The sequence below is a fragment of the Ziziphus jujuba genome, chromosome 2 (genome assembly GCF_031755915.1).
Source record: "Ziziphus jujuba cultivar Dongzao chromosome 2, ASM3175591v1".
NCBI classification, from domain to species: domain Eukaryota; kingdom Viridiplantae; phylum Streptophyta; class Magnoliopsida; order Rosales; family Rhamnaceae; genus Ziziphus; species Ziziphus jujuba.
The window spans coordinates 31,936,661-31,959,954 of record NC_083380.1 but is presented as its reverse complement, the minus strand read 5'-3'; the positions used below and the strand labels follow the sequence as shown (position 1 = coordinate 31,959,954).

Sequence of the window (23,294 nt, the reverse complement as noted above, 5' to 3'; positions counted from 1 at the left end):
TAAATGTATCATTAAATGATAAAAAAATTCTATACAATTTACAAAATAACAAGGAATGATTGTATTTTTATACCATCTCGTATGGACAAGTTGTATTTTAATTTCAATTTTTAAATTAAAAAAAATTCAATTTAAGTTCTTAAATTTTAATATGTTATATTTTGGTCTAATTGGATTTTTGACAAACAACATTTAATGGTTTAGGAGCATTAAAAATGATGGTTATTTTTACTTTTTTTTTAAAACACAAGGTCTAATTTGTAACAAATCAAAATTTAAAAGACTTAAATTGAAATAAATTATATTTTAATATTGGTTAAATTTGACGAAACCATTAGTTATTGTTAGCCAAAAAATCCAATTATATTAAAATGCAATAAATTGAAACTTAAGCGAAGAAATTAGTGCATTTTAAACTTGAGGATCCAAAGTATAATATCGAATGGATGATATCCAAAAAAGATATTAGACAAGGCTTTTTTTGTTTTTAATATATATCTCAGGATTATAATATTTTTTGTGACTTCAAAGGTGTGGGTGTAAAAGGGCTTACCATTAGACTAACCTTATTTGTTAAAATAATCATCAAAAAAAGTAGTTGAGATGAATGATACATTGTATTAAAATATATATATTCATAATGTTATGGGTCGACATTAGGGATGTCAATTTGCCCCGTCCATCCCCGAAACCGCGGTGCACCGCCCCTAACGGGGCGGTTTTTCCCCGAAAATTCGGGGATGCGGGGCGGGCTCGGGGCAAATACGTAAAAACCGAGTCGGGGACGGGCCGGGGACGGGGAATAATAACCCCGCCCCGAACCCGCCCCGATATATATATATATTTATTTATTATTTTTTTAATAAAATTTTATTTATGTAAAATCATTTTCTTCTTTTTTTTATTTATTTTTCTAAATATATATTTTATTATAATTGTAAATTTGTTCCTTGATGTATTTTATTATATATTTATTGCATTGTAGTCATTTTCTTTATATTTTAATCATAAAATAATTTTTTTATATAAATTTTTTTAAAAAATATCAATTAAAAAACAAAATGGGGAAAACCGTCCCGCCCCGTCCTCGCCCCGTAAAATCCCCGATCCCGCCCCACACCTAAAGAAACGGGAAAAATCGCGGGGATAGGATGTAAAATTCTCCGCGGGGACGGGGACGGGATTTTAAAAACCGGCCCCGCCCCGCCCCGTTGACATCCCTAGTCGACATGGAATCGTTCATGGGCGAGAACGACCTTAGCCATGATTATTTCGTAATACGTAATTTATTTGTCAACTTATAGTGATTGTTTATATATATATATATATATATTGTTTCATAATACGTAATTTATTTGTCGTTTATATATATATATATATTAGACAAGTTGAGAAAAATAATATTATTGTATTAAAACTCATCAATGTATTGTTATTGGGCCATGCATGAACTTGTTTATTGTCGAGACCCTATGATCGTTTTCATAATACGTAATATAATTTATTTGTCAAGTTATAATTGATGTTGGTTAAGTTGTAATTAAACAGGTTCTCCTTCCTCTACGTAGGATGCCTATAAATAATGGGGAGTTTGAGAGCCTTAACATCACGCAAATATCAATCACTTAAAAAACTCAAGCTATAGTCTTGTTTCTAAAGTTAGCTCAAGATGAAGACGGCATTTGCTCTCTTTACCCTTTCATCACTTCTCCTGGTAAGCAATATTTCCCTTATCATGTTTTTTTTTTTTTTTTTTGGGATATATCCTTAACATCATATGGAAAAGAGAATGAACTAATTATGCTTAATTAGGGGAAAAAAAAATTTAATTGTTGCAACTTTTGTTTCTTTGTTGGCCGGTGGGGGCACGTATAGTTTTCAGGCACTGTTCTTGCAAGGAAAGATCCGGGAGACTACTGGAAGAATGTAATGGAGATCGAATCCATGCCGGAGGTGATTCAAATCCTTGTCAATGGTAAATTAAGAAATAATGGTGACAATTTTGTCAAGCATTTGGATAGAGACAATATGCGCGGAAGTGCTGATCAGCCTAAAGATAAGGACTTAAATGTAGATAAATGGTCCAACTCTGCTATAATTTATGGGGGATCTGATCGATCTCAAATTAAAGACTTAAATGTGGACAAATGGTCCAACTCTGCTATAATTTATGGACGATTTGATCGACCTCAAATTAAGGACTTAAATGTCGACAATTGGTCCAACTCTGCTATAATTTATAGGGGATCTGATCGACCTCAAATTAAAGACTTAAATGTAGACAAATGGTCCAACTCTGCTATAATTTATGGGGAATCTGATCGACCTCAAATTGGAAATTCTGAGCTCAAAGACAAGTCCAGTAATAAGGATTTAAATGTAGACAAATGGTCTAACTCCGCCATATTTTATTGGGGATATGACCGACCTCAAATTTAAGTCTTGTATTCTCAACCTAATACGTTCGGGTCTTTCGGGTCTTTCCCTAGGGAGAAAAAAAAAAAAAAAAACCATTGCTTTGCATTGTTTGTTGGAGTTTGGCCTCTTCTAATGAGGTAGTTTTGGGTCTTGTATGCTGTAACATATCTATGTACCTGTATGTGTGCGCCTAATAAATGGTGAATAATCAAATAAATTATGTTTGCTCAAAAGAAGGTGTATTTTTTTATTATTTTTTTTATAGTTTTACATTTGTCTCTTCTTTCGGTTAGTTGAAGATACTTCCCTTGACATCTGATTTTGTTGCAGGAAATACCTTTATGTCAGTCAGTTTCTTAGTTAACAGAGATTAAAAATGTTTAATGATAAAAATAACTTTTTGTAAAGAATGTTTAATGATAAAAATAACTTTTTGTAAAGACTATTGATATTTAAATGTTTGGAATGTTAATAAAATTTGTAATCATATTTAATTGTTTTAATTTTGGATCATAGAAAAGTAGGAAATTAGCAAATAGAATTTTTTTTTTTTTTTTGTTTAAATCAATAAAACTAACCTATGTTTAAGTCAAACCTTGTATGTCAGACAAAATAAAAATATAGAGCCACTTTAGGCATTCAGCTACCCAAATATGTTGGCTAGATTTTTTTAGTTACAGAAATTAAAGAGAAGAGAGACTTCTGACTAAAACTGGAAGCCAAAATCTTGATATGGTCCCAAAAATCTTGATGAAGACCCAACTCACCCAACCCAAACCTCTGTTTTACGGCTTTTGCTTCTTTTAGGATTAGGCTATACTGATAGTTTTACTTATTTAAACCATTGATTGTACTAGACTTGAATATTGTCTTAGGAAGATTGTACACAGACAAAGTGGTAAAAAACAATGCCATGTTTTCTGTTTGAAGAAAAGGAAATTTAAACTCTTCCAATTTTGTTTTGTTATAATTAAATTTATGCTTAAAAAATTATATTCAAAACTTATCTATCAATTTTTTTCTTTTATTTTTTACAGTTAAAAATCATAAATATAATTATCATAAAATTAAGAAGGTCTAAATCAAATTTATCCATTTACAAAATGAGCTTGATGTCATCTAAGGGACTTGATTTTAAAGAGTTAAGAATGGGGTAATAATTCTAGTTTGCATTTTTGCACCATACCTTCAATTATATTGAATTAGTACCAATGCCTTTTGAAGTCTTTGAACATGCAACCGCGGTCTAAAATTTTCACCTTGTGATTTTTTAACTATTAAAATGTATGTGCACTCGATATAAAATATTCCACTCTCCTAGTATAATCATAATGAAAATTTTGTTCTGATAAATATAATTTAAAATTTTAAAAAGTAACATTAAAAAGGTTTCGTATCAATGCTACCACTATTTACAAACTTTAAAAGATATTAATGCTAATTTGATACTATAAATGATAAAGTTGTAAAAATAATAAACTAGGGATGACAATAGTGCAAAATCCCTAAAAGTTACAGGGTGTGAACCAATTACGTTAAATAATTTTAACTAGAACCAATTACAAAATTTTATAGTTGCACTATGATGGATATGGCCTGTACAACTGAATCCAGTAGAGGATATTAAAAACAAGAAAGAAGATGATTATATAGTTGCACTATGGTGTATACAGATGAATCCAAATGATCTAGAAGGAGAAGCTGAAAGCTACAAATGCCTCCAAAGCCTTTCGTATGTCCATAAGAAAAGCCTGTAAATGATGAAGGGTTGAAATCAAATTTGAGATACTCAAAACCAGCTTTAGATGATCAACACGAAGAGATCAGTGAGATCATGGAATCATGTTAAGATTTATAGTATAACAATAGTGGATTTGTTGTTTTCACATTTTTAAAGACAAATGTGCTTTATATATCTTTTTATTTACTGTTTTTGAACCAAATTCTCATTTATGGTGCGATGAAACCTTGTATCATATTTATCTTTTCTTTATTAGAAACAGAATAATTTATGTTGGGGAATGATTTGGATTGGTCCAAGAAAAATTGGCCAGGAATATTGAAACAAATAGGAACTAATTTTAATTAATTTTTAATGCTTGATGTTTAATTTTCTTTTTGTTCTTCCCACAAAATCGAACTAAAAGATTTGGTTTATTGCTATCTGCAAGTAGCATGAACTTGCTTGATTTCCTTTCTCAAAAGTTGAAATAATAACCATCCAAACTGTAATTCTTGTTTAAAGAGATCATTATTTCCATGTTTTAAAGTGCATCTACTTTTAAAACCAAGAAGCTTATGATTCTTCTCATTATCTCATACCATGTAAAACAGAGAAACCCATTTAAAATATTTATGTATGCAATTAGTAATCATTATTTTCATCTCAAGAAACAATTCCAAATTTTGTATTTTAATCAGCAAATTTTTGTAATAAATCTTCAAAACAATATAAATAAATAAATTGTATTTAAAAAAAAAAAACTTTTTTTTTTGGTGCATTTATTGTAAAAAAAGTCAAAACACGCATGTACTGAGTGGTGACTTTTCTTAAGTAGTTTTTTCCCAATTCGAAGTCTATACTACATTTACAACAAGAAGCTCAGATTTTTTTTTTTTTTTTTTTTTTGAAGTGCGAAATTACGGCTTTCAAAGCCCAAAAAGCAATTATACTTGTTCTCTAAATATTATTACATCTCTCCCACTAAAGCTACTAAACCCTTCCCCTAGTTCCCTTAAAAACTCTCTGAAACAGAGCAACCAAACATGGCGTCGAAGGCTCTGGGGGGTTTGGGTTTATCCAAGCCCATAACCACCTTGAATACGATGATGCAGAAGAAACCTGCGGTTCTATACCACTATCCTTGCCCAGACGGCGCTTTTGCAGCTCTGGCAGCTCACCTATTCTTCTCTGCTGCTTCTCTTCCTGTGATGTTCTTCCCCAACACTGTCTACAACCCCATCACCCTCGATCAGCTCCCTCTCGCCGAAATCAGTGATATTTACCTTCTAGACTTCGTGGGTCCATCCGGGTTTGTTCGGGAAATCTCTTCCAAGGTCAGCAGAGTGGTGGTTTTGGACCACCACAAGACGGCGGTGGAGAGTCTTTGCGGTGAGAGTTCTTCTTCATTTGGTGAGAATGTAGAGAGGGTTATTGATATCAGAAGGAGTGGAGCTACTATTGCTTTTGATTATTTCAAGGAAAAGGTTGCTAGTGACAAGGTGGTTAGGGAATTTGACAGGGTTAGGAGGTTGTTTGAGTATATTGAAGATGGGGATTTGTGGAGGTGGAACCTTCCTAATAGTAAAGCTTTCAGTAGTGGTCTGAAGGATTTGAATATTGAATTCCATGTGCATTTGAATCCATCCTTGTTCAAGCAGGTAATTTGTTTTACGTGGGTTTTGTTTTTGTTTAATATATACGTGTATGTGTGTGTGTATATTGGTTTTCCATGTTTGAATCTGTCAACTAAAAGTTCTCTGTTTTATTTGGGTGTATATGGTTTTTGCAGTTGCTTTCTTTGGATTTGGAGGAGGTAATTAGTCAGGGAATGACAAGCTTATCCAAAAAGCAGGAATTGATAGATGATGCTCTTAGTCAATCGTATGAGATAGCTCTTGGGGGTGGAGCGTTTGGACATTGCCTGGTATAATCAATGTATCCTTCTCTGTCTCTCCAAACTGTGGTTAATGTAGCATTTTTATATGCACTTACATGCATTAGAATACAGGAATGTTGTGCCAGTTACAAGTGATTGGATGACTAAATTCTTAGTGTGAACTCATGTTAACCTGTTAGCATTAGTTGTTGGACTTGTTTCTAAATATTTTCCATTTAGAAATAGTTAAAATGGTATAGGGGACCAGATGTAAGGTTGAAATCTCATTCTTCTTTGTATAGGCTGTGAATGCGGATTCTATTTTGGAGTTGAGGAGTGAACTTGGACATCAATTAGCTACTAAAAGCCGTAATCTAAAGTTGAGGTATGTTGCTATCTACCTACAAGTATGATTATCAGATTCATTCATAACATATTTTTCTATTGCTTCTTAACATTCATTCAAAAGACAATGTGTTCTATTCTTTATGCGGTAGTGCACTGCAGTTTATCTCTAGGAAGTAAGTAGACTTGGACTGTAGTTTCATTTTAGTCTAAAGGTGTTATTTTACTGGTGGCACAAATAGTTTTTCTTTCTTGAAAATTTTCTGGTGTTTTTTTTTCTAAATATATTTTTTTTTAGTTTTATATTTTTATTTGAATGGATTGGTGATTGATAAACCATGTTTGAGGATTTACATGACAGTTTACTCGTGGTTATATAATTCCTATGGAAAAGCAATATTGATTGCTGTCACTTTGAAAGTGAAGTGTAAATTGTTTTAGTCTTAGAGCTATTCTTTCTAGAGTTATAACATGGTAGGCTGTCCTTTTCTCCAGTAATATCATATTTATGAAACAGAGAAATCATGCCTTAGTTCTTTCTGATAAATTGGATAAGCTTCCTAGTGGAGTAAATAACAGTCAGTCAATTGGAGATCAATTGAACTTTATAATGATATGCATCAGATAACACACCTAATTTTTCCTTGTTCAAGGTCTTAATGATTAATGGGCAATTCTTTCATAAATTTTTGGCTTTACTTTTCCTTTCATCTTTGAATGGTCACAACTAAATTGACTCTAGCAAAGACTAGGGAGGGTTGCTTAATAATATAAGAAGATCTGCCAACAGAGAAGTCTTGTTTAGAGCTACAGAAGTACCGAGACAGTTTCTGTAAGAGAAGTCCTTTTACAATTTTCGTCAACTAATTGCACCATTTTTACAGCTTTACAAGATAAAAATACTTAGGACGAAGCCAGTAAAGAAGTGAATTAAATAGCTCCTTTGAATTGTCTGATTTTTAACTATTACATTCTCAGAACCTCCCATGTTAAAGAATTCTAGCAAAGTCTTATGAGTTAAAGGATGCAGAACATGCTGCCATCTTACATAACGGGGTTTATAAGAGGGGCCAGATGGTGATCATTGAGGATTTACCATTGGTTTGGCCAAGAGGCTAATAACCAACTTTGCTTGTTGATGCCTGATGGCATTTGTTTTGTATTGAATTGCAGTTAATTGACAAGCACAAACTACTGAAGAAGCCATGCAGTTTGTCCTGGTTGTTTCTTTTCTAAGTGTTTCTGTTTGGTATCAATATTTTACTGGCTTCCTATGCAGAGTTAGGTCCACTTCCTAATATCTTAACTTTTACAAATTAATGGTAACTTACCTTAATCTAAAACCAGATTACAGAGAGAGAGAGAGAGAGAGATTATGCATAGCTGTTATCTTCATGACAATCAGTATATTTTGGACTTCAATGTGCCCTTAGTTCTATTGTTTATTGCATGTATGCATTTCGGGGAAGCATAAGATTTTGGTTTAGAATGTAATACTCCGCTTTTCAATATTAATCATTCATGTTTAATTTTCTGCAACTTTTGTGGAGTTTGATTTGAAATTTTTTGATGAGTACAAACATTTTTGGGAAGCATAAGATTTTTGGTTTAGAATGTAGAAGTACCCCTCTTTTTAACTGTAATTATCCATGTTTCATTTTCTGCAACTTTTGTGGAGTTTGATTTGAAACTTTTTGATGAGTACAAATTCTATACCTGCACTCTGCAAGGCTCAACTATATTTTCCTTGATTAGGTATTCAAAAATTTTGGTATCGATGTTTTTTCCAAGATCCTTCCATTTCTAATATTCATCTTTTCTCTACTCTGTAGGGCCATTGGTGCAGTAGTTTACAGCGTTCCAGAGCTTGAAAATGATAAGTTGCTAAAGATAAGCCTTAGAAGTGTGGACAGTGAAGACACAACACCCATCTCGGAGGTTGGTGTCTCATTTGCTTGCTAACTATTGGCATTGGATTGGCCAGATTGCATTTTTTATTTTCTCTCTCTCTGATTCTCAATTTCTTTTTCTTCTTTTTCCAGGAGTTTGGAGGTGGTGGGCATCGACATGCGAGCTCTTTCATGCTAAGCTCAGCGGAATTTGAGCAATGGAAGGTTTGCTTGAATGCTTGAAAAAAATATCCAAAGTTGTTGGGTATGTTCTGTTTCTAGCATTTTTATATGCTAAGTCAAGGAGCCATAGATTTCTAGACAAATTGTAAAAGCTAACATGGTGGTTAGTTTTAGTTGTTCTTTTCTTAGCCAAAAAATAATCAATGTCCAGTGTCCTTAATCACAGGGGCTGTCAAGGACAGAAAAGGAGAGGGGGAGAGGGAGCGTTCCCTTTATTTATTTATTTATTTATAATTGTTTTTGGCTGTTTTCTTTTGTCTTTTTCCTTTCTCATTTTGTATTTTGTTTTATTTTGTTATAGGATATTTTTGTTATTTTATTTTCCAAATAATAGATAGAAGATTCAGTTTCCTTCCATCATTTTTTTGTTTTTTTTTTTTTGTTTTTTTTCAATATAACCGTGAATAGGGGATGTAAAAGCTGGAGGAAGTAGAATTGAGATAAAGTATTACAAACCCATGAGGTAGCAACGACAATGATTTTTGTCCTTTATTAATTCCACAAATAACACCAAAATAAAAAAATTAAAAAAAAAAAAAAACCACCTCAAAAGAAAGAGGTTAATATATCAAAATCTATAGAGCCACATGAAGATAATTGGACCCTACAGAGAGATAAGTCACCAACCAAAACCCACCCAATAGAAAATAACTACATCCAATTAATGAGAAATAATTAATCTACAAAATGAAGATTAATAAATCTTACAAACCCTTAAATTCTTTACTTTTTTGTTTTTTTTTTTTTTTCCTTGCGGTAAAAGGGTATAAAATTATATATCTTATTTTATGAGAAAGATAAAATATATCCATCCACCACATTGTTATTTACCTCCAATCATCATATATATGATAAACCCATTAATTAATATTAATTTGTGAAAGCCACACGAGAAATATCTTCAGCTCCAATATTAGCAGCATTAGAAGAACACCATGCATCATCTGTGATGAACTGCATCCATGAATCATCTTTATCTTCTTCTTCCACACATGAAGAAGATGCCATTTGAGCCTGATCTGGAGACATTGTTTCACACTCATTGATTACCACTCCTTGTGTGGTACTGCTTTCCATGAATGATATATTACATTGTCCTTGTTCTTCAATCTCTGAGCAGATTCCATTTTTCTTGAACACCCTACACAGTGCATATGAATCCTGCAGGGTAATTTTTTTTTTTTTTTAATATTAAATTTGGATACTTCAGATTTGAAAGAGAGTATGATGATCATTTTGTTGTCAGAGCTTTTTCCTTTGCATAATATTTTGATATCGAGATTCAGAAATAGAGAATAAAGTTGGAAAGGGGATGATGATGATGATAATCAGTGGGTTTGCAGAGATTTGTATACTTATAAGTAGACAAAAACAGTCAACAATTGGGGCTGAAACTCATACACACAGAAGCATACATAAAGATATGCAGATAAAGATTATATTATATTATATATATATATATAAACATATTTGCCACAGATTTTTTGGCGCCCATAAATATATATGATACAATTTTGATCACATGAAGATATGCTAGAATGTAGTGTAAATTAACTCAATTAGGACAGATTACTATATAAAATCGAGATATTTTATGTGATTTGGATGGTATATACACATATATATTTGATCTTTTGAAAACTATATTTTCGATTACGATGGAAATGATATATTGACTTGCCACATCACCATATTGCTCATTATAAGGTGAGAGAGAATATACTTGTACAAAATCATTATATACTTGATTAACACCGACAAAAAAAAGGTCATTTTGCTTAGATATAATGATTTCAATAATACGAGAAACAGAAAATCTAACTTCCATCTTTCCATATGTACTTAAAGATGTTAAATATGATATGTGCGTATACCTAATACTTATCTTCCTTTGAATGTGTACAAAATGAATATTTATATGTATATATTGTATAAGAGAGAAAGAGGATAATTCAATATACATATACAGCAAAAAGAAAATTCTTCTCGCACAAGTTAATAATTAAGCGCATGTAGGCAATTAGAGTTATATATATGTATATATATATATATATATATATAGAGAGAGAGAGAGAGAGAGAGAGAGAGAGATACTAGTTTTGGAGGGGGTTGATGATTGGAGGAAAAGGAATAAGGGATAATTGAATATTAATTTCAGCAAGCCAATGGTTTTATTTTGGAGTTTGGAATAAAGCAAAAAGTAGCCGACACCTTCTTACTCTATGAAAGTGATGTGGAAGGCTTGCTTTTTAGCTACCTTCCAAATAATTAATCTACTTGATTAGTCCAGGTCACACAACAACAAAAAGATCATTTAGACTAACAATTTCTTAATTAACCTCATAATTGAAGCCTAACCTTTTGAGTAATTTATAGCATATGGATACTACTTTTGTCTTATTAGAGAAAGACAAAGTAGTGATGCCCAAACTTTACACTTCACATAGATCTCTAACACCAATGCAAGCAACGAATATGTCAGCAATTAATTAATTAATTAATTTTTTTATTTTTATTTTCCTCAATGTATAATTGGAACAAACGATACTGCAAAAACCAAAGCATGGAAATTAGGGGGACACAGAAAAAATACAATAAAATAAAATAAAAACTAAAGCACATTATTAGCTTCCATGCAAATCATGCAGTCCCCACGTTCCCAACTCCATTGTTGGGGTTCTGATCAGTTAAATTTTTCTTTTTCATGGATAAGAGTCAGAGTTTTAACACTAGTATAGCATGGTTCATGTGTACTTTAAGCTTTATCTTGCTTTTTGTGTGCCCTATATGATGGAAAAAGAGATGGTACAAAATGTAATAAATACAAATAAAAAAATAAAAAAAAAAGTTCTTTCTCAATCCTTGAAGCATCGAACTTCATGCTTTTCAAGTCGAATCGTGACACATGTCAAAGAGAATTTCTATTAGAAAGATCTGTGAGCTAAAGATTAATGATCAAGTGAAATACATTATATTTAATAATAATGTTTATTATTCTAACCATATTAAAAAAAGAAGAAGAAAAAGGATGAGCATAAACAAGGTTGGATTAAGATGTATAAAAAGAAGATATCCTAGTTTATGAGGTACTTGACTTCTTTTAATCCACATTTTAAGACTAAAAGTCAGATTCAAATTCAGTGATTAACTCTCATTTTCTGCATCCAAATTATTTAATAGAGTTTGTCCAATTAAGAAAATTATCACTACTTCCACAGGTATGACACTCAAGATGAAAATGATGAGTAGGTTTAATTACTTATTGATAATATCATGATGTAAAATACACTACTCCAAAATAATTGCAATTTTAGTAATATACAAGAAAAGGAATTTTGTTGGAAGATGAAATTCATTATAATTTTTCTAATTATCATACCTCATTGGGAAGGTGAATAGGATTTATAAATCAAGAAAAAACATTATATCATGTATGCAATGTCAAGTATATAAATCTAAACATTATATTTATGAATAGTGTATATACATACATATAATGATGATCAAGGTGATTAATGAACAAACTTCACAAACTACTCTCCCATGAAACTTACTTTCAAATTGTAGTAACTAGAGTGTTTTCCATTGATTTAGACCATGCATAATAAATGTAATGCAATAACGGGTGCATTAATAATTATAGGTACCTGAATGCCAGAATTGTCTTCACACTCTTTGTCATCAAGACGATATTCATGCATTACCCAATCGGTTCTAATCCCCTGTGGTGCTCTCCCTCTGTAGTAAACCAACGTCTTCTTCATCCCAATTGCTCTACTCTGGCTTGTTACCCTTCTATCTTTACCGGTAGACTTCCAATATCCAGCTCTTGTTGCTCTATTTGTTCTGAACCCATTAGGGTACTTTCTATCCCTTGGTCCAAAGAAGTACCACTCCGGGTCTCTACTTGGCAAAAATGATTTTTCTGCATCAAAATTTATTATATTAATAATTCTTTCATACAATATATATATATATATATATATATACATACATACATATGGTAGATAACCAAAATTTACCCTTCAAATATATATATGATAATTTTCCATCAAATTATGATGAGTGCGAGTGTTCTTGAGTATGTGGTTGCTGCAAGTATATATATGTATATATAACCTTGTTCATATATGTATATAATTTTTCTTTATCCAGGAATCCAGGTTAAATTTTTGTCCAAGATCAAGTTTAATCTACCAATAAATCACGTTTTTACCTTAAAAAATGTGACTTGTGGTGGATATAACTTGATCCTGCACAAAATTTTCCCTTGTAAAAGAATAATTATATATATACATATATATATATATATATATATATATGTCTGGACATGCATAAAACATATATATGTATGGTAGAAAAAGAAGAAGAAGAGGAGAAAGCTAGAGAGAAAGAGACCTGCTAATTCCCAAGGCTCACATTTGTAGAGATCAACTTCAGGAATAATATCAAGTTCAATCTCTTGGCCACTGATTTTCCTCTTGAGATAGTAATTGACAAGCTCTTCATCGGTGGGATGGAACCTGAAACCCGGAGGTAATCCCACCGGCGCCATTATCGATGTCGATGATGACGAAGATCGTTACGATCTCTGCTTTGATTTTTACTTTCTTTCTGCCAAAGTGTAGCTTCTGCAGAGATTATGAATGGTTTACTTGAATGATGTTTCTTTTCTTTCTTATCACTTCCATCATGATTCATAATATAAAAGGATTCAAAGTATCTTGTCTTTGGCTCATTTTTCACTTTCCCTTTTGCAGATTCTCAGACAAACGTTCCTAATACTCTATATTACTTCCTCATAACACTTCTGTTGCAATTTTTATTTTATTTTTTTCCTCTTCTTTTTTCTGTTGTTACAGAAAAGGAAAAAAAAAAATTATATTTATAGAATTTTTTTCTCTTCTGAAAATACTAAAGAACATATGTATATGGTTTGTGTGTGTGTGTGTGTGTGTGTGACAGTTATGAATTGGAACATTAATCAAGGATCATTTTGATATAATGCTTAAACTTCATTTGCTAAAAAGGAATAGATAATCTTGACCTTTTATTTTTAAGCAAGAGATTCAAACATATATTTATACAATCTCACATATGCATACATGCATAAATAGAATAAGGCTCTTAAGTAAGATCTTGGAACATCCTATTAGCTCTAATAAGATTTTCTCAAACTTTTAACTTTAATTCATGATCTGCATGAGAAAATTTACATATATATATATATATATGTATAGTTTGTTAATAATGTAACTATTCACAAGTTTTTAACTTGTAGTCAGGAACATATTTTGCTTAATATGTATTTACAAGTTAAAAAATTTACTGATGTCCATGTCATAGAAAAATTATACATATTATATAAAATAAAAATATTTTTAGTAGAATAATATATATAATATGAGCAACCCTTGACTTGCGGCTTTTTCAGCAAATGAAAAACAAGAGCAGTTTGAATTTTTGGCTTTAGATGCATAGTAAATTAACAAGACAAATCTTTTTCGTATATATAGAAAAAATAATAATAATAACAATAAAAATACGAAAAGAAAGAAAAATCTTTAAACATCACGCATGAGAAATGAGAAAGGGATAAATCGTGATATAGAAGTGAAGCCGCAAGCAGAGAATTATGGAGAAATGTGGGGATGCCACTCTTTTCATTCAATGAAAGAACTTTCTTTTTCTTTTTTTATGGAAACCACCCCAACTTTTTATGTAATTATTACTCAGCAAATAATGCCTTGTCTATCTACTCTGGGTCTACTTTTGTTTTTTTTCTGGCTTCTCACCCTTTTATCCCTTTTCCTCTTTATTTTATCAGTCCTCTAAGATCTTCCTATTCTAGTAAAGTGAAAAAAAGAAGGTTCTCATTTGACATCTCACCCCCACTTTTCTTTTTTCTTCCAGATCAATTTCTAACCAATCTCATCTAATATCTAATCTAAACTTTGTTTGTCGCACTTTTATTATTTGCTCGTAACTTTTTCATTAGTTACAACTTTAATTACCTTGTTCTTTATATATATATATATATATATATACAATAGTAATTAATTAAAATATACCAATGTAGCTTAACTAGATGAGAATGATTTGTATGTAACTGTTACAAAAGTAGTATAGTGCAAAGAGCTACTTAATTATAATATGCATTCAACCATTAATATTTTGTAGAGCCAACATGCTTTATTTTGACGTTGCATAAACTTTTAGATTCTAGGGTTTATGCTGCGTACAATTTTAAACTGTTACATAGATGATAATATGATGTAAGTGTTATATTTAAATTTTTCTCTCACAACATAGGCAAACAGATGACCATAATAAAATCAAGATTGTCCCATCCCACTCTTTTATTACCTACTATTATGTTATTTTTTATTTGACCCTCCTACTCTTATTTAACCATAAAAAAGCAGAAAAAAGCATTGCTAGATCTGATCATATGGTTAGGCATCCAAACTCTGGCTCCACAGATCTAGTCTTTAATTTCGTTTTCTTCTGCAAATTATTTGAAGAGGGTTTATATGAATGAAACAAAATTTGGTACAATATCTTCTAATGAATTTTTGACAAAATTAGCTATAAGGCCGCAAAGAGGTGATTTCCAATCCGCTGGATTTTGAACTGGTTTAATCACCAAGCTTAAATCTAAGTCCACCTCCATCATTTGAATCCCTCCATCCCCCATATAGAAGGCCTATAGCTCACCAACTCACATACTAGCAAGAAATTCAACATCCCAATCACCATTCCCTGTATTTCTAAAGCCATTGGTATTGATCAGGTTATACCAACGCTGAAGGGGAGCTTCCAAAGCCAGTTGAAAATACATTCTATAAGACCTTTTCCTCTTTGGTGATTAGCCTCAAACAAGTGAATGATTATGTAGAGAAAAGAGAAAAAGGCACAATGTTCTTGAAAATCAGCAATCCTAGAAAATAATCTGAGATGTATCTTTTTGACATGTTTCTTGAGGTCAATTCTATGGGAATGGTCAATAAGACAAGAACAACGTATGCCATTGACAACTATCTCAGCTAATTTTTATACAAAAATGTTTGATTTAGTTTTATTTTGATTTCTTTCACTATCCTAGAAAGAAACAGAGAGTGGTTATACAATTCGCCTCTCTTTCAGGCATCATCCACACTTTCAATTCGTTAATTATCAAACTTTACAAATTCATAAAGAAGAAATCTTATTATACAATGGACTCTCAAAAATGTTTAAGCAAGGTAAGTTTTATAGGGCAAAAGCAGCCATTACCATTGGTATCATTTCTATTTAACATAGTTGCCCCTGCAACCGCAATAACAACGAATGCATCCCTAAACATCCATATCTGCAATGTGACAGAATTCAAACATTCAATTTGACAAGGTCAAGCTTCTTGACTTTGGAACTAGTGAAAAGTATAATAAAAAAGAAGTACAAAAGTATGTGTCCCCGCTGGAACAAAACAGAACAACAGATATATGAATGGTTTCAATGATGGCAAATCAACAGTTTGAAAAACCACATTGAGCCTATTTTCAAAATTTTGAATGCTGAGATAATCCAACATACCAAACATTTTAATTAATTTTATCACCATAAACAACAAGTTAAGAACAATCTAAGCTTGCAGCACAAAAATCAACGTATTTATAAACCCATATCACAGATTTCATCCTCAGCAATCAAGAAAAGGGTCTAAGCCTCAAAGGGCATTCATTCATATACCCAAGAAACAAAAAAAAAAAAAAAAAACAAAACAAAACAAAATGAAGAAATTACCTTGCGATGCCAGTGAAGATGTTAGAGAGGAGAGCAGTGGTGCTTGTCTTTTCTAGCCGTCTTTTAGAATCACCAAAAATAAAAAAGTACTTTCCCCCCCCCCCCCCCCCCCCCCCCCCCCCCACTTATTATTATTTTTTTCCCCATAGCTATTTCGGCCAGCGAAGACTCCATTTTTGGGCTTCTCAGTCCCTCTCTAATAATTTATAGCCCATTTAGCCATTAGACTTAGAGCTCAGCAAACCTTCAGCCCACCAAGCAGGTTCACTCATTTTCCTACTTGAAGGTTGCGTTCAAATGAGATCTCGGTATCAAACAAAGAGAATCGATCTTCTCCTTCAGGGCAATACCCATCAAGGAAAAGATGCAAACTTTTTGAAAGACAAGATCAAGTTTATTTTGGGTGTGATGAGGTAGAGTTTGCTCGCCAAGTGTTCGATGAAATTCCCAACTCGAAGTGTTATTTTGTGGATCCTCATGATCAGAGAATGTACCTCAGAATGGACTTGATGCAAAATTTTCTGTGTTTGTTGCACTTTTCGTTGTCAAGTTCTCTGTAATTTTCTCCTGTTTCTGATATTGTATGATTTTTTCCTTTTTGGTGTGGAAATAGTAAATTCTCATCTTTGAATGGAAGAGGAAACAAAATTTTTGTATAGACCTCAGGTATTTTTTATTTCCCCATGTATATATAGGCAAAAATTTTTGTAAACTTTCATTTACTAGAAATGTTAACAATACTGATCTTTTTTTGTCTTTTTTTTTTTTTTTTTCCCTGTTTTTCTACATATACATTTATTTTGTAGTTCCCATAGGATCATAGAATCTGTTTATGCATATATGTTCGGCATGACAAGTACTGATGTTATACAAATTTGAGAAGACAAATGCTTATGAAAAAACTTTTCATATTCTAAATTTATCATTTTGTGTCATTTTATAAATCCTTGAAGGACCAAATTTTAACATTTTGAGGGGAAAAATGACCTTTCTGAAGCTTTGCTATCCATAAATAGTTGAATTGTGTCAAGTTTATGATGTTTATCAACAAATTTCCTACTCTGCTTTTGTTTCACAGACGGAATATGCAACTGTTGGGACTTTTGGTGAAGAACAGGGGATTCCTCTGTCTCTGTGACTTTGGTTGATCATTTGTTACTTTACTATATGCAGGTTTTACATATTTCGGACATGAGTTTATCACACACAATGAATAAATATTTGCCAATAATTTTTTTTTTCCCCCCATATATATGTATAATATATTGGTCTATCAGTTGACAACACAAATAATTGTAGTCCAAGGTTTCCACTTTGCCAGGAAGTGTTTTTACTGTCACCTCTTGTTTCCCTTTGGAGAATTCTCGTTTCTTGAAATGTGATAGAAGTTTAGAGGTTGAGAAGTTTAGAGGTTGAGCATGATAAGTTTGCTAAAATGAGGTAGAAGTATGATGATTTAAGAAGGGGACAAAAATACTAAGAAATCAAAAATGAAAATGAATTTGCTACTTTTGTCGTTTTACATCTAGTAGTCCTCGCAACCATTCCACAATTGAAGCAAAAGAAGGCATTACTAGATGTAGGTTTGAGAGAACATATGGCAGAAGAGGATTACCTTCTACAGAAACCATAATTTGAGGTAATAAAATGGTACTTGGTACAGAGTCCACCAAAGCAGAGGAGGACCACTTTCTACAAAGTTAGGGCCTCTCTTTCTTATTCTTCATTTGGTTAACTGAAGCACCACACATGCCAATGGATTCCCAATTACCAACAACTCCCACTAAGAGATAAACATGTTTCTAATTTATCCGCGGGTAATGTTCTCATTCTCAAGTAAAAATTTGCATGCCAAGTCTTAGATGTTGATACCTTAAAATCCTCTGTACAAAGAGAAGATTCTTTCTGATGGTCTAGCAGCAAAACTGTCTTTCCATAAGCTTTGATAATTGTGGTAGCTGAAACTTCACTAACTTCTTCTTTAGGACATACGGTGTCCTTGGAATCATCTTAAGCAACAACAACATTTATTTTCATTCTATAAATTAAGAGTCGTGACTGACTGTTATCCTTATACCTGGCCCAAAACATTCTCCTAGATAGGCAACAAGATCATTTTTCCCTTCTTCAGCAGATGAGTTTGATGTCATGTATTCATTATAGGCTAGTACATAAAGTCAATGAAGGAGAGTTTTTATGCGGATTGGTAAAGCATCATAGAAGCTATTTATGTATATATTGTGTAATTTATGAATCCATAAGAGCTAAAGCTTTGCTATATATAAATTGTTTATCAACAAATTTTCATCTCTGCTTTCGTTTCTTTCACTTAGAAATTGATCAAAAAATATGTTGGTGAATTATTTCTATTAAAGCAAAGAATGGTTTTGACTGATATGCTTGTAGATTTACTGTAAAGCAAAAATTGCTGTTGTTGAAGAGAAGAAGAAAAGGGTTATCCGTTTATTACCGTGAGAAAATGGTAATTGCATTTGGAGTTCTTGATCTAAGTCCTACAAAAGTCAGTTTAGCGACTAGGAGTATGAGGTTTGCAGTGGCTGCCATGCTTCCGTGAAACTTATCAGTCTCATTACAAAGAGATTCATTTTATGAACAAAATATGTAACTGCAGGGAGTGGTGAAGAAGAGGATGAACAAGAACAAAGAACTATCTTCCTCTGACATTGGTTAATCATTTCTTACTTTACCATATGCAAGTTTCACATGTTTCAGATATATATGGATTATCACACACAATAAATAAACATTTAAAAAATCAGATCATTTGTTTTTTCAAAAAAGGAAAAATAAAAAATTGTCAACCTTTTGATAACACAATTGCAGTCCAGGGCTTCCACTTTGCCAAAGAATATATTTACGGTTATCTCTTATATCCTTTATGAGAATTCTTCTTCCTGGAATTGGGATATTCGAAGATTGACAACGATGATCTGATTAATGACCATGAAGGTAAAAAAAAAAAAAAAAAAAAAAAAGTCATTAGTAGCTCCAATTTTGTATAAACATAAATAGAAAAATGTTTGTATCTATGTACCTGCAGTGCTGTGGATCACTCCATGAAGCATTTGGTTGCTTGCTTGGATCCAAAGACATAAATTTTTTCCAATCCTCAAGCAAAATCTGAAGATCATGAATTTTATTTTGTAGACCAACACAACAATTTGCATGCATTGTACAAACTAGACGCAGATCTTTACTGGGCTCACAAAACCCACCAAAGTACGAAGTATCCAGAAATTCAAGTTTTAGTCCAATGTTTGTAATGAATGAATCATTTATTATCTTTTTAAACACATCTTGGTCATGAAGACTTGGATAAAACTTTCTAGATTCGTACCAAACCTTGTAAAATTGAATTGTTTGATTGTTGGATTTTACATAATTAAATCCTGTGTTTGGCAGATAATCTATGAAAGATGAATTTCTGTAGATCATGTCACATGACGTTTGAAGATCTGCATCAGGATCAAACCGTGGAAATGGATCTCGTAGCCACATTATATCAGTATCCTGAGATTGTAACAGAAAAATGAAAAGGAAAATGTTAACAAGGAAGAACTCAATTTTTCCTATAATATTATATATATATATATATATATATATATATGCATGTGTAAAGAAGAGTGTATACATACTGAAAATACAAAGTTGTAACCCTTGTCAAGGACTGTAGCCAAAAGCTCAATCTTCCTCCAAACAATTTCTAAGTATCGTGGGGTCATAAAAAAAGCCTCACTGGTAAAGTTGAATCCATGGATTTGAAGGTGATAACAATGAGGATGTAAATCTAAGCACCGATTATATGCCTTTTCATCAAAGCATATTACTACTAAATGCTTCACCAATCTCTGTGTTTTGTTTCCTATACGAAAACTCTCAAGAAACAGGTCGAATATTGAATTTGGCTCTGCCCATGCATCGTTTAGGTTTGTTATGATCACGGTTTTGTCCTCCATTGATGCATTTTCTAGGACTATGTCTAATTCACTCTTCCGGATCATGCCCTGAAAACATAAACATAATATATAATTGAAATAGTTCTAAAAATAAGAATCTCTCTAATTATGGAAACAGGAAAATATATCTGTTTTTGGATGCTAGTCATTTTTCTTTACTTCTGATACAGCATACAAATACAGATATGTTTCCTACTTAATCATATCCTAAAGCATAAAATGCAACTGCAAAAACCAAACATATAGCAAAAACACAAAAAAAAAGGTTAATTCTGAAAACGTTGTATTGCATTAAAACAGAAATTAAAATCAAAACTTAGAACATTAATTAGATCAAACTCACCTCCTCATGGCCATTAGTACTAGTGTTTGTGGCAAGGAGTTGGTCTTCCTCAAACACATAATTAGAACCGGGGACTGAATGATTAGATAGCACCAAACAAGCCCCTATCACCCCCAAAACCACCACTCCTAGCCTCACTACAGGCAGGCTATTGTATCCTTTTCTCCTCCCAACCTCTAAACTTGCACCAACTCCAACTTGGTTGTACATAACTTTCTCTTCTGCTGATTCTTCCTTTCTCTATCCCTAACTTTTTTTTTTTTTTTTTTTTTTTACCTTTAAAAAAGTTTTTTTCATTCTTATACTATTTATTGTTATAAACATATAGATGCCACCATAAACATCTTGTAACTCCAAAATTAAGTGTCATAAACCTATAGATTATGTAACCTACGTAACACCGATATGATCATTGATATGGGCCATTATTTCTACCACAGCATAAGCCTTTGTTAGATGACCATGTTAATATCAAGCCCTTTGTAACCGTTACATGTAATTTTGATTGCTCTCAGTCTTAGACGTTGATACTTTAAAATCCTCTCCACCAGGAGGGAGATTCATTCTATAGGGTCTAGCGGCAAAACTGTCCTTCCAAAACGATACATTTGGAAACTGAAACCTCACTAGTTCCTCTTTAGCACATACAATATTTATTTTCATTCAATAAATAGAGTCTTGACTGAATCATTACCCTTCTTGAGCAGATGAGTTTGATGTCATGTAATCGTTCTCTTTTTCAAGAGAAGATAGGCTAGTACATAAAGTTAACCAAGGAAAGCTTTTATGTATATGCTTGTGTAAAAATTTTCATATTCTAATTCTAAATTTTAACATTTTACGGAGGAAAAAAAAAAAAAAAAAAACTTTTGATGATTGGACAAAGCTTTGCTATTTATAAATTGTTTACCAACATATTTCCATCTCTGCTTTTGTTTCTTCCACTTAGAATTGATCACGTACTATGTTGGTGAATAATTTCTATGAAAGCAAAGAATGGTTTTGATCGATATGCTTGTAGATTTATTATAAAGCAAATATTTGTAGTCACTGTCGAAGAAAAGGATTCTCCTTTTATCAGTGAGAAAATGTAATTGCATTAGGCGTTATATCTAAGTCCTACAAAACATAGTTTAGTGATTAAGAGTCTGTGGTTTGTGTTTGTTGCCATGCTTCCCTGAAACTTATCAGTCTCATTACAAAAAGATTTTGTCACTTTACAAACGAAATATGTAACAGTGGAGACTTCTGGTGAAGAAGAGGATGAAGAAGAACAAAGGACTATCTTGCCTTTGACATTGGCTGATCATTTCTTACTATACCATATGCAAGTTTTACATATTTCAAATGGATCAAATATATATATATATATATAGTTTATTATACACAACGAATAAATATTTTATCAATCATTTTTTTTTTCTAAAAAGAAATATATATATATATATATATATATATATCTGCCAACCTTTTGATTGTAGTCCAAGGCTTCACTTTGCCAAAGAGGTGTGGATTTACTATCTCTAATTTTCCTTCATGAGAATTCTTCTTGGTGGAATAGCGAAGTTCTAAGGCTGAGAATGCTGATCTGATTAAGGAACATGCATTGAAAACGAAACAAAAATTCATGAGTGGCTTCAATGTTGTACAAGCATAAATTAGAAAAATGCATGTATACGTACCTGCATTGCTTTCGAATACTCCTTGAAGCATTTGATTGCGTACTTCGATCCAAAGACATATATTTTCTCCACTCCTAAAGCAAAATCTGAAGATCATGAATATTATTCTGCATACCAACAGAACAATTTTCATGTATTGTACAAACTAGATGAAGATCTCTACAAGGCTGACAAAACCCACCAAAGAAAGCAGTATTTAGATATCTAGGTTGTAGTCCAATCTCTTTAATGAATGGATCACATTTAATCTTTTCAAAAACATTTTGGTCATGAAGACCAGTGTAAGTCTTTCTATAAGTGTACCAAACCTTGAAAAGAATTGTTCTTATTATTAGATTTTGCATAATTAAACCCTGTATTTTGACAATTATGTATGAAAGATGATTTCTGAAGAACTTGTCATATGAAGTTTGAAAATCTGCAGCTGGATCAAACCGTGGAAACGGATCTCATAGCCACATTATATCGGTAGCCTGAGATTTTACCAAAAATAAATATGTTAGCAAGAACTTTAACACTTGTTACAAAGGAAACATTAGGAAGGAAAAATATTTTCAAAAGTCATGGACAACAAATGAAAAGATTAATCTACTTATGATTTGAATCAACCTTTACACTTCATATTATAAGTAGTAGAACAACATTCTGAATTTCTGAGAACAATATTAATATATTCAAGTACTCTGTGTGTGTGTGTGTGTGTGTGTGTGTGTGTGTGTACGAGTTAAAGAAGAGAATACGGTAAATACAAAGTTGTATGAAAGGGGTTCAAACTGTAACAAAATTGAAATGTAAGCAGGATTCTGTTTGGCCATAAGTTTTGAAAACTTTTTTTGTTTTCAAAAACAGAAACTATTCTCCAAAACACATAGGATGTTTGTCAATGAGTTTTTGAAAACAATTTTCAAAAAAAAAAAAAGCATAAAACAGAAGAGTATGTATAAATATGCATGTTTGAAGAAGAGTACATACCAAAAATACAAAGTTATAACCCTTCTCGAGGATAGCAACCA

The 23,294-nt window shown here is 32.0% G+C and overlaps 4 protein-coding genes across 5 annotated transcripts; 2 read left to right on the top strand and 2 right to left on the bottom strand.

Annotated features, from left to right (window-relative positions):
* Window positions 1–1,555: 1,555 nt before the first annotated feature.
* On the top strand, window positions 1,556–2,654 carry LOC107419530 (uncharacterized). Its single transcript, XM_016028269.4, has 2 exons — window positions 1,556–1,714; window positions 1,876–2,654. The coding sequence occupies exons 1-2, from the start codon at window positions 1,670–1,672 to the stop codon at window positions 2,437–2,439; spliced, it is 609 nt and encodes a 202-aa protein (XP_015883755.3). The 5' UTR covers window positions 1,556–1,669; the 3' UTR covers window positions 2,440–2,654.
* A 2,393-nt stretch (window positions 2,655–5,047) lies between these two features.
* LOC107419528 (uncharacterized) lies at window positions 5,048–8,851 on the top strand. Its single transcript, XM_016028268.4, has 5 exons — window positions 5,048–5,799; window positions 5,931–6,065; window positions 6,320–6,402; window positions 8,195–8,300; window positions 8,405–8,851. The coding sequence occupies exons 1-5, from the start codon at window positions 5,185–5,187 to the stop codon at window positions 8,492–8,494; spliced, it is 1,029 nt and encodes a 342-aa protein (XP_015883754.2). The 5' UTR covers window positions 5,048–5,184; the 3' UTR covers window positions 8,495–8,851.
* Window positions 8,517–16,365, bottom strand: LOC107419534 (NAC domain-containing protein 54). 2 transcript variants are annotated; one of them, XM_060814683.1, is made up of 5 exons: window positions 16,280–16,365; window positions 15,770–15,845; window positions 12,893–13,125; window positions 12,142–12,419; window positions 8,517–9,655 (listed from the first exon to the last, which is right to left on the bottom strand). In XM_060814683.1, the coding sequence occupies exons 3-5, from the start codon at window positions 13,047–13,049 to the stop codon at window positions 9,365–9,367; spliced, it is 726 nt and encodes a 241-aa protein (XP_060670666.1). In that variant the 5' UTR covers window positions 13,050–13,125; window positions 15,770–15,845; window positions 16,280–16,365; the 3' UTR covers window positions 8,517–9,364. The 2 variants fall into 2 exon arrangements, with proteins under 2 accessions (XP_060670666.1, XP_015883764.1); XM_016028278.4 differs by lacking the exons at window positions 15,770–15,845; window positions 16,280–16,365 and having other exon boundaries at window positions 12,893–13,243.
* A 2,795-nt stretch (window positions 16,366–19,160) lies between these two features.
* On the bottom strand, window positions 19,161–20,809 carry LOC107419499 (uncharacterized protein At4g15970). The gene is made up of 5 exons (XM_060815097.1): window positions 20,600–20,809; window positions 19,936–20,304; window positions 19,643–19,810; window positions 19,335–19,420; window positions 19,161–19,194 (listed from the first exon to the last, which is right to left on the bottom strand). The coding sequence occupies exons 1-5, from the start codon at window positions 20,807–20,809 to the stop codon at window positions 19,161–19,163; spliced, it is 867 nt and encodes a 288-aa protein (XP_060671080.1).
* Window positions 20,810–23,294: the final 2,485 nt, after the last annotated feature.

Bases quoted from the DNA above. Each gene is read 5' to 3' on its own strand.
- LOC107419530 (XM_016028269.4), top strand. From the start codon at position 1,670: ATGAAGACGGCATTTGCTCTCTTTACCCTTTCATCACTTCTCCTG. The intron at 1,715-1,875 runs GTAAGCAATATT...GGGCACGTATAG, and splicing joins CCCTTTCATCACTTCTCCTG to TTTTCAGGCACTGTTCTTGC.
- LOC107419528 (XM_016028268.4), top strand. From the start codon at position 5,185: ATGGCGTCGAAGGCTCTGGGGGGTTTGGGTTTATCCAAGCCCATAACC. The intron at 6,066-6,319 runs GTATAATCAATG...TTCTTTGTATAG, and splicing joins GAGCGTTTGGACATTGCCTG to GCTGTGAATGCGGATTCTAT. The intron at 6,403-8,194 runs GTATGTTGCTAT...TCTACTCTGTAG, and splicing joins AGCCGTAATCTAAAGTTGAG to GGCCATTGGTGCAGTAGTTT.
- LOC107419534 (XM_060814683.1), bottom strand. From the start codon at position 13,049: ATGGCGCCGGTGGGATTACCTCCGGGTTTCAGGTTCCATCCCACCGAT. The intron at 12,420-12,892 runs GTCTCTTTCTCT...ATTTTGATGCAG, and splicing joins TGAGCCTTGGGAATTAGCAG to AAAAATCATTTTTGCCAAGT. The intron at 9,656-12,141 runs GTACCTATAATT...ATTACCCTGCAG, and splicing joins AAGACAATTCTGGCATTCAG to GATTCATATGCACTGTGTAG.
- LOC107419499 (XM_060815097.1), bottom strand. From the start codon at position 20,809: ATGTACAACCAAGTTGGAGTTGGTGCAAGTTTAGAGGTTGGGAGGAGA. The intron at 20,305-20,599 runs GTGAGTTTGATC...TTATGTTTTCAG, and splicing joins GTACTAATGGCCATGAGGAG to GGCATGATCCGGAAGAGTGA. The intron at 19,811-19,935 runs GTATGTATACAC...TTACAATCTCAG, and splicing joins GTTACAACTTTGTATTTTCA to GATACTGATATAATGTGGCT.